At 46.4% G+C, this 10781-nt stretch overlaps 1 protein-coding gene across 1 annotated transcript in view; it reads left to right on the plus strand.

Annotated features, from left to right (window-relative positions):
* The window catches only part of GABBR2 (gamma-aminobutyric acid (GABA) B receptor, 2), a 410792-nt gene that overhangs the window by 391430 nt on the left and 8581 nt on the right, over positions 1–10781 (plus strand). Inside the window, exons 15-16 of the mRNA XM_010847041.1 lie at positions 6054–6164; positions 8786–9010. Of these exons, the coding sequence (XP_010845343.1) occupies positions 6054–6164; positions 8786–9010 (336 nt within the window). The remainder of the gene's footprint in view (positions 1–6053; positions 6165–8785; positions 9011–10781) is intronic.

A 10781-nucleotide genomic window follows, 5' to 3' on the forward strand; every position in this document is an offset into this window, starting at 1 on the left:
TGGGGGGGGGCGGTGGGGGGGTAGAGGGGTAGTTCCTCCAATGTGCCTGAAGTCTGGCTTCATTTAAGGCCAGTTGAGTGCCTTCTCGAATAGCATAGGATGCTACTGACAGCTCACCACTTGTGGCCCCGCGGAGCCTCAGAAGTAGCTCTGTACCCCCGGCAAAGGGTGATCCTCAGCTGCCTGGCGGACCCTCCTCACGGTTATTTGGCGCCCTCTAGTGGCGCTTTGGTGCACGACAATGACACCAAGTAAGCGCTCGGGTAATGGCCCAGGTCCCCTGCCTTCTACCGTTGCCTGGTCGGGAATGTGTGTGCGACTGCTCAGAGCATTCTGAACTCCAGCCCCAGGCACTGTCAAGATGGATCATACAAGAAAGGGCATGGCTGTTATGTTTGCTTTGAAACTCAATGCAGGGCTCATTTGACTTTGTATTCAGACTCCCTGTCCTCTAGCCCCATGAGTACCTAAACTTCATCACTCATAAAACCACCCCAAATCACTGATCTGTGACCAGTGTGCACAGACATGAGAGAGACACTGATGGCCAGCAGGTACATGTGGCTTATTTCTGCATAAGTGCCTGCATGCTGGGAGATGGAGTAGAACCATTTCTACCAACCATGACCCTCGAACTCTAGGCAGAACTCTATGCTTCCCTCCCACCTCTGCAGGCAAGGCTATGCTTGCGGTTAATGGGGTGAATGGGGGGCTGAAAGACCGGATACAAGAATTTAAATTTCAGGATTTGAAGAGGGCAGAGCAGAGCAGGATGGTGGGCACGAGGAGAGGGTTACTGACAAGGCAAAGGGTAATGAGGCTGGAATGCCAGTTGCCAAAGGGAAAAGACAGAGCTAGCTGCAGCTCCATGAAAACTACCTATGGGGTCTTTTTAAAAGATACGGTTTATTTGGCTGGGCTGGGTCTCAGCTGCGGCAGGCAGGATCTTTGATCTTCATGTGGCATGTGAACTCTTAGTTGCGGCATGTGGGATCTAGTTCCCTGACTAGGGGTCAAACCCAGGTGCGCTGCATTGGGAGCATGGAGCCTTCACCACTGGACTACTAGGGAAGCCTCCACCTAGGGGGTCCTAACCATAAGGAACATGTGAATCACCAATGGAAGGCAGTTATTTAGAAAGCCAAGGAGATCTGGAGCAAGGGTGCTTAGTACCTACCACCTGAAGTGTTGAGCTCAGTTCTAGGTTTGCTGATCAAAGGTAAATTGAAGCAGTTTAGGAGGACCAGGCCAAGTTGTGGGGAGAGGCAATACATGCTTCACTTTAGATCTTGCCCTCCTGAGGAAGAGCGTGCAGACACAGGAGTTTGATATCAGTGGTGGGAGGTATAGAAGGTTCTGGTTTAATAAAAATAAAAAAGAAAGAAAGAAAACCTGTGCAGCCATCTCATCAAGAGTGGGAGGAAGGGGCTCTGTCCATGGGGGTATATAAGCCAAGCAGTCATTGTCAGCTTCCCATGAATGGACTGTTCATTACATTGAACAATGGAGTATGACAGAATCAGTCCTTTCTACCCAGAATCTACGAGTTCATCATAAATTATCACCATTGTAGAACAACAGACCCAACCATCATTAATGGGCTTGCTGTTCACGTAAGACTGTAATGGGCCTGTGCTTCTTCATTCTGAGGTCTGCTTAGCTGTCAGACATTGGAGTAAACCCACTTGTGCCATTAGGTCACTACTGACCTTGGGGCCAAGTCCTTTCCCAGTCTCCTCAATTAAACACTGAAGGGACATCAAGAAGCCCCCACCACTCTTAGAATCTGGGTCGGTAGCAGAGGAGAGGAAATCTCTAGACCTTACCCTGGGGTGTTTCCCCTTGGCCACCACTGCAGAGGGCTCTTGTGGCCCCCACGGCCACCACTCCAGAGGCTAAGCTGAGGCTTTCTGTGACTTGGTACAATGAAAGGGGAATCATCCTGAGAACATGCCACTGGATGATCTAGTTACAAAATGGCCTGAGTCCACTGGCCCCATCCCTCCCATCTTCCTGCATCCATGTGGGAGCATCATCTTTCCCCAGGTACCCAGACAATGGCATGCCTTGAAAGTCAAATCTAGTGAGCAGGGCTAAAAGAAATACTGTTTCCATTCTCCACCTGACCAAGACCTTTCCCATCCCTGGATCCCACCAACATGCCCCTTCTTCCTTGTGACTGACCCTGGGGGTGCCTACTTTTCACCCTCAAAAGTGGGGCTTTATCATGGGCCTTAAAAGGCAACATCCAGAACACAGTTCTTTGATGAGATACCCTCAGTGGGATCTGTGCTGCAGACAAACAAATTTACAAGGAAATCTTCAGCACAGTAAATTTGTTATTGGTAGTGTGTGGATGTAGCGATTTTGAAACTATTTTGTGTCTGTTATAGAATTGAGAAAATGGGTGAACATCCTGATGTTGCTAGAAACCAGGGATCTCACTGAGGGAGAATAAAAATGCAAATATGGAATGGGGAGAGTAAGCAAGAAGCAGTGGTATTGGGTTTTATTTATATCTATAGATAGATGATGAAGAGATAGCTAGAGTGGTGGTGGGTGGATGGATAGATAGACAGATAGAAAGACAGATAAAAGGGTGTATAAGTAATGATAGCCCAGGAACAGTGAGCACATCAAGTATCCAGATATGTTTCTAAATACTATTCTCTGCTAAAAAGAACCAGAACTCCTCAGGAAAATAGCTGATTCCAAGACTAGAGCAAGGAGAATACAAGGAGAGCCTGGAACATCTTATGCCTAGAAGTAGGAACATGCTCCCAAAAAACTATGAGGACATATTGAAAAACCACAGGAGGCAGCATGAAGGGGTTCCCTACTGGCCAAATCTGGAAAATTTCAAACAAAATGAATAACAGTAATGGATTATAAAACACTGAGTCTAAAAGGATCATAAGTCTATACTGATATACATGAATGAGTGGCAGGAAAGGAAATATCTTATTAACAGTATATTGCCAAGTACTTAAATGGAGTGTTAGGAAATCACCATCTTGCAGCCACCAAAGTAATATGACTCAAAATAGGAATCATGAATGGAAGCTGCAAGCACTGAGCTAATGTTTGTGGGGGAACAGGATACTCACACAGTCTCAAAGTATCTCCCACAGATTATTTATTAATTACAAGAGGGAAATAGGTACCTCTGAAGTGGAGAGATCTGGTAGACATCATCTCAACCAAATGATCACAAACATCACCAATAATGGGACAAAGTGTCATAAAGTGACCCTGATGTGAAACACCGAGGAGATGAGAACTTCACTTACCTAGGCTTCCTGCCAAGAATGTATAACCAGAATTTGGTCATGAAAGCACATTCAGACAAACCCAAATGGAAAGACATTCTACAAAATAACCTGGAATCTTCAGAAATGCCAGTGACACGAAAGACTGACGTGGGCTGAGGTCTTTTTTATATTGAAGTATATTTACAGTGCTGTGCCAATCTCTGTTGTACAGTGAAGTGACTCAGTTATATGCATACTTTCAAATATTCTTTTCCATTATGGTTTATCCTAGGAGATTGGAATATAGTTCTCTGTGCTATACAACAGGACCTTGTTGTTTATCCTTTCTAAATTTAATAGTTTGCATCTCCCAGCCCCAAACTCCCTGTCCATCCCTCTCCCCTTTACCCTCCTCCTTGGCAACCGTAAGTCTGGTCTCCATGTCTGTGTGTCTGTTTTGTAGATACATTCATTTGTGCCATATTTTAGATCCCACATGTAAGTGATATCATATGGTATTTGTCTTTCTCTTTCTGCCTTATTTCACCAAGAGTGATAATTTCTAGTTGCATCCATGTTGCTGCATTATTTCCTTCTTTTTTATGAGTAGTATTCCACTGTATATATGTATCTTCTTTATCCATCCATCCATCATTGGACATTTAGGTTGTTTCTATGTTTTGGCTATTGTAAATAGTGCTGCTGCGACTATAAGAGTGCATGTATCTTTTTGAATTAAAGTTTTGCCCAGGTGTATGCTCAGGAGTGGGACTGCTGGATCATATAGTAATGCTATTTTTAATTTTCTAAGGGACCACCATACCGTTTTCCACAGTGGCTGTACCAATTCACATTCCCACCAACAGTGTAGGAGGGTTCCCATTTCTCTGCACTCTCTCCAGCATGTTATTCGTAGACTTTTTAATGATGGTCATACTGATCGGTATAAGGTGGTACTACCACATTGTAGTTCTGATTTGCATTTCTCTAATAATCAGTGATGTTGAGCATCTGTTCGTGTGCCTGTCAGCCATCTATACGTCTTCTTTGGAGAAATGTCTATTAAGGTCTTCTACCCATTTTTTGATTCAGTTTGGAGGTTTTTCGTTGTTTTTGAATTGTATGTATGAGCTGTTTATATATTTTGGATATTAAGCCCTTGTTGGTAGCCTCACTTGCAGATATTTTTGCCCACTCCACAGACTGTTTTGGGGTCTTTGTTGTTGCTTCTTTGGGTATTGGCCTGCACCACACAGCACGCGGGATCTTAACGAGGCTCAAGCCTGTGCACCTGCAGTGGAAGTGCAGAGTCTTACCCACTGGATCTCCACAGAATTTCCTGGCTTTTTTGTTTTTAATAGCTTCTTTGGCTGTGCAAAAATTTTTAAGCTTAACTAGGTCCTATTTGTTTATTTTTGTTTTCATTTCTACTGCCTTGAGAGACTAAGAGAACATTGATATGATTTATGTCAGAGAATGATTTGCCTTTGCTCGCTTTGAGTTTTATGGTGTCGTATCTTACGTTTAAGTCTTAAGCCATTTTGTTTTTTTTGTGTGCGTGGTGTGAGGGTGTGTTCTAACTTGATTGTTTTACATACAGCTACCTTCCCAGCTCCACTGCTGAATAGACTGTCTTTTCCTATTTTATATTTTTGCCTCCTTTGTCAAAGATTAATTGATTGTAGTTGTATGTGGGTTTATTTTTAGGCTTCCTGAGGTCTTAAGATTGAAGGATAAAGGGCTGGTTCCAAGACTGACTACAGACACAATAAGTAAATGTAACACATGGTCCTTGACTGGGTCCTAAAAGGACATTACTGGACCAATCAGCAAAACTAAAAAATAGGTAGTGTATTAGATAATATACTGTATCAATATTATATTTCCTGAATTTGGTAGGTATCTGTGGTTATATAAGAGAATCTTTTTGTTCTTAGGAAATACATGCTATTTAGGGATGAAGAAGGGCCATGATGTCTGAAACTTAACTCTCAAATGGCTCACTAAAAATATATGTACAGTTTATATTTTTTCATTCTCTGGTTGTATTTTTCTCCTCTTACCACCATCTGGCTGATTCTCTCCTGGAGTTTCTCAGCTCACTTTCCTCAGAGAAGGACACTCGGGTTGAATCCTCTCTACCACCCCTCTGAGGCAGAGCACTTTGCACTAGGAAAGTGCATAGGTCTCTGACAAGCCTCTGGATTGGCTGCCTGAGTTCAGGGGTCTACCCCTTGTAAAATCAGCTCTGGCCCAGAGTGCGTCATGTGGTGCATAACATGGCTGCTACCACTGCTTCCTCCATGGAGGTGGTGGGCACGAGGGTCTCCTTCAAGGGGTGTGGCAGGCCCCATGCTTGGTCTAGCCACCAGATACTACATTTCCAACTACCCAAGTTAATTCCAGAGAAACCCGAAGCCTCCTGCCCTGACTCTGCCTCATTCTTGCCTTCACTCTTTTAACACATGCTATGGGTGGATGCCTGCTCTGGGCCAGGTCTTATGCTATGTCCTATGGCACAGAAGTGACCCAGTCCCTACTCTCTTCGCTCTGATTCAAGTCAGAAAGGCATAAAAAACTCAGATAACTGAAGTTTAGAGCTAATCACAACCAACAAACAGAAAGCAGTCAATGCTGGCTGAGGGCTGAGCCCCACGGAACACAAGAGATGGGGTTCAAAAGGCCTCCTGGATGGTAGTACTGGCTGTGGCTCATGGGATGGAAATGGGCTATGAAACAGGGACCTGCCTGTTAGGAGGGTGTCCAGTGCCATCCCTGGGTTTCTGTTTTCTCTTCACACAGCCGGACCCAGCAGGACGGGACATCTCCATCCGGCCTCTCCTGGAGCACTGTGAGAACACCCACATGACCATCTGGCTTGGCATCGTCTATGCCTATAAGGGGCTTCTCATGGTAGGTGCAGAGCTACAGGCATAGTAGGGGAGATATTTCTCTGGCAGAGCTCCCTCTCCTAGGGGTCTCCATCAACCTAAAAGTAAACAGAACCCCCAGGACTAAGCCCTTGCCCTTTGCCACTCTCAGTGCCCGGCACGTACCATTTCAATCCCACGGCAACCATATAAGATACGTACAAATAATATCCCCATTTCACTGATGAGGACGTTGAGGCTTGGTTTGCCCAAGGTCACTGAGCTGGTAAGTGGCAGAATAACCCCCAAACCTGTGAGTGTGCCTCCCAGCTGCCACTGTCCTGCTCCCTGACAGTGGTCTATTGACATCCAATGCATGTTCATATCCTGTGGGAGGTGTGTGGAATCATCTCCATTTGCAGATGTAGAAAATCAGGCTCAGACATGTTCAAGGGTTTGCTGGCGGCCACCTGGTAACCTCCAAACCCAATACTCTTTCCACTCCATTCATCTGTTATACAAAGATCACATACCAAGCCCACCTCACACAACTGTCAAATTTTAAGGTTGGGAAGGACTTGAAAGGGCAGTTCCATCCGACCGTATCCTGGGTTGACCCTTGAATCTTGTCTCCATATCCTGTGCAAAACACACCTGCACCTAAATACCTTCAGGGTCAGGACACTGGCCACTGCACCCTCAGATCCTCCCACAGGAAAGTTAAGCCACCGTCTGCCTCTGCGGCAGAGAGGAGGTACCCAGACACACATCCAGCCCTGCAGCACATTGCCAGAAGAACCCAGGCAGGTCTGTGGACTTGCCCGGCCTCTGCTTCCTCCCGTCTAGGATGCAGACAGCCACACCCACCTGTAGGATTGAAGAAACCAGAATGAAGCAGGCGTTCAGCAGTGTGGCTTCCTTCCCTCTCTCAGTATCTTGCTTCCTGGGCTTCTGGTTCCCATTCTGATTGGAATTAAAAATAACAATTAAACAGTCTGTGAGATAACACACCTAGAGGAGAGGAAAACAACTATGGTTGTAAAAATACAAATTACAAAATAATTATTAACTTATAATGGATATACCAGCTTATGAAATGCTTTCACATCCATCCTCTCATTTCATCTGGATAGAAACCCTATGAGATAGTGTAGGCCCTTGGGATGATGTTAACTGGTTCATGCAGCTGTTGGATGCCCAGACTTCTTCAGTGATAAAGCCAGAGGGAAAGGAACCCTTTGTAGGATGGCCTCCTGGAGGGGCTCGACCCCAGCCAAGGCCCCTGCACCATTCAATGGCTGTGGTCAGCTCTCCCGCCCACCCCACCGTTCCACCCAGCACCCCTCTGCACCTTCTCTGCAACCTGCCCAACCCTCAGAGGGGAGGCTAAACCCTCGACCATCTCTCCTTTCTGTTCACTGTTCTAGTTGTTCGGTCGTTTCTTAGCTTGGGAGACCTGAAACATCAGCATCCCCATGCTCAATGAAAGCAAGTACATTGGGATGAGCGTACTTCAGAGCACATCCTACTTCAGATCACATTTGACTTCTATCCTGTTCATTTCTGTTGGAAATGTACTAGTCAGGAATAGAGCTTTAAGTGAGGGCTTCCCCTGGTGGCTCAAATGGTAAAAAATCTGCCTGCAAGGCAGGAGACTCGGGTTCAATCCCTGGATTGGGAAGATCCCCTGGAAAAGGGAATGGCAACCCACCCCAGTATTCTTGCCTGGAGAATCCCATGGACAAAGAAGGCTGCAAGGCTACAGCCCATGGGGTCACAGAGAGTCAGACACAACTCAGTGACTAACACTTTCACTTTTCAGAACTGCAAGTGACAGAGAACTCACAATAATAGTGGTTTAAGAATAGATAATTTCCCTCTCAGGTAAGCAAAAGGGCTGGCGTGGAGGGTCCTAGAATCTGAGCCCTTTGGATCTCGTCTCCCTCACCTTCATCATACAACTTCCACATCATGGTCTAAGATGACTGCTTAAGCTCCTGCCATCACATTCCACTCCATCTACTAAGAAGGTGGAAGAGGAATAGCCTTCTCCTCTGAAGACACTTCCTGGAGCTTATACACACCACTTCTTGAACCACTGTCTTGAACCCAGTCATAATGCCGTACCTACCTTCAAGGACAACTAGGAAATGGAGTCTCACTATTCTTGGTGGCTCAGTGCATTGGAGGATAACACAAGTCCTAGACACATGAGTTCTGCCTGGTTTAAGAGAAAAAGACCTGCCTGACTGTCTAGAGACAGTCCACTTTTATCACCGTGTTGCTCTGTGGCCTTGGGCAAGTCCCATCCTCCTTTCTGGGCCTCCCGGCTCTCTGTAAAGGGAGGGGATGTGGTTGAGACTGTGTCTGAAATTCCTTCCCACTGAGGCCTCCTGTGAACCTGTGTGTAAACCAGTGGTGGAAGTAAAAGGAGAACAGACAGTGTAACACCCCACTCTGCATTTCCTAGGCAGGACTCAACCCAGGGCCACAGGTGGGGACAGACTGTGAGATCCAAAAGACCTGGCCAGCAGCAATCCCGCTGGCCCTTACTGCAGCGTAGGCAGGAGTAACAGAAAAACCCTCAGCTCTGTCGCTTCTCAGAGCAGGAGCGCATGCCGCCACTTGCTAACAACCATCTCCCCTCTCTGTTCACTGTTCCAGTTGTTCGGCTGTTTCTTAGCTTGGGAGACCCGAAACGTCAGCATCCCCGCGCTCAACGACAGCAAGTACATTGGGATGAGCGTCTACAACGTGGGGATCATGTGCATCATTGGGGCAGCCGTGTCCTTCCTGACACGGGACCAGCCAAACGTGCAGTTCTGCATTGTGGCCCTGGTCATCATCTTCTGCAGCACCATCACCCTCTGCCTGGTGTTCGTGCCGAAGGTATGGGGCAGCCGCCGACAGCCCACCCTCACCTCCCCGGCATCTGGCCTCTGGCTCCCTCACAAGGGGATTGCCATGTTTCTTCCGCTTTCTGAAAGTTTTATGCACTTAAAAAATAATAATAATAATGACCACAGTTAACATCACAGGAAGTTTGGAAAATGCAGAAAAGCAAAACCAGATTTTTCAGAAATCTTACATAGTCCTGCTGCCCAAAAATAATCACTGTTAATATTATGGTTTGGTTTTTTTACTGTTAGTATTTCTGATTAACAGTCTTTTTTTTTTAAAATGATTTACACAGAGATGCTTTTTCAGATATAGCTACAATTATCGTACACTTTGTAGTTTGCCTTTTTAACTTCTGCCCTTTGTACTGTCCCACAGTTTATAATCATAATTGAGGGCAAGTACTGTAATTTACTCATCCACTTGATCCCTTATTGGTGAGTATTACAGTTTCTTCCAGATTTTTATATTATAAATGAACTTTTTTTTCTACATAATACATTTTCCTTATTTCTAATTATAACCTTAAGGTGGAGTCACAGAAGTAGTACTAGTGGATCAAAAGGAATAACCATTTTTAATAACCACTTATATTTTTCATTTATCTGCAGGGCTGACCTGAGAGATATTTTCCAAACATTATCCTATCCAGCAGTGGGCAGGTGAACCAGAGGCCTTGACCCCTGCACTAGGCTGATCTGTATAGAGGGAAACCTGACCTTCAAGAATAAGAGGAGGAGCAGGAAACAGAAACAGCTGAGAAGCCATTGACCCAAGTTAGGGAGCATCTGCCTTAGAAAAGGGGGAGAGAGACCACTGGGGTCCCACGGCTCCTGTGGCCTCCTGGGCAAGGCAGTGTCAGCTCTGTTCTAGAATGCCTCTGGCAGACACTCCTTCCTTTAGCTGTAAACACCTTCCCAGGCTCCAGGTTAACACCACAGCTTCTTTGCCTGCACTCTTACTTCCCCTCCACCCTGTAGAGATGCCAGATGATTCTAAGCCCAGCTTTTATCGGTTCACTCTGCTTTTTCACCCTCTATAGCTCTTCACTGCGTTCCTGGCTCCAGGATCGAGTCCCCAACACGGGACTGCCTTCCAGGACCATTGGATCTCCTTGTCTCTCCCAAAGAACTCTGTCCACCATACAGCTGCCCTTCTCTATCAGCACCCTGAGCCCCAGGCCTCCCTGTGTTTGCATTTGCCATTCCTTCTCCCTAGACTTCCTTTATCCTCACCATCTTTCCAAAGACCCTCCACGGATCCAAGCCCAGGCCCAGAGCAGCATGGTGAGCACTCTGGCCTGGTGAAGATCTCTTCTCCATCCATGCTCCTTGCCTCTGAACCATGAGGTCCTGGTGAACAGAAGCTGTGGCCATGGTTCTAACAAGCACAAGCTTGCGTACTGTCTTCACAGCTGTCGCCTACACCTGTTTTTATTTTCTGTGTGGAGTAAGGCCTAAGGCAGAATGAGGCTCAGTTGGACTGAGGCTAAGGGGCACTGGGTGGGCTCTGCAGGATGGCTGGGATTCTCATGCAATCAGGGTCCGGAGACCAGACATCTAGGAGCAAGGAAAAAACCAAGACCTAGCAAAAGGAAGGGCCTGCCCAAGGGCACAAACAAAACAAAAGAACAGAGAAAGCCTGAGCCTGGGCTCCAGACTCCCAGACTGTGTGGTTCCCAGGGTCCCATCTTGCCTCCGGCACAGGACCCCTGGAAGCAGCTGGATGGACATGGGGAAAGTATGGACCCCAGAGTCCTTTT

Source organism: Bison bison, unplaced genomic scaffold, assembly GCF_000754665.1.
Source record: "Bison bison bison isolate TAMUID 2011002044 unplaced genomic scaffold, Bison_UMD1.0 scf7180017864243, whole genome shotgun sequence".
Lineage (NCBI taxonomy): Eukaryota > Metazoa > Chordata > Mammalia > Artiodactyla > Bovidae > Bison > Bison bison.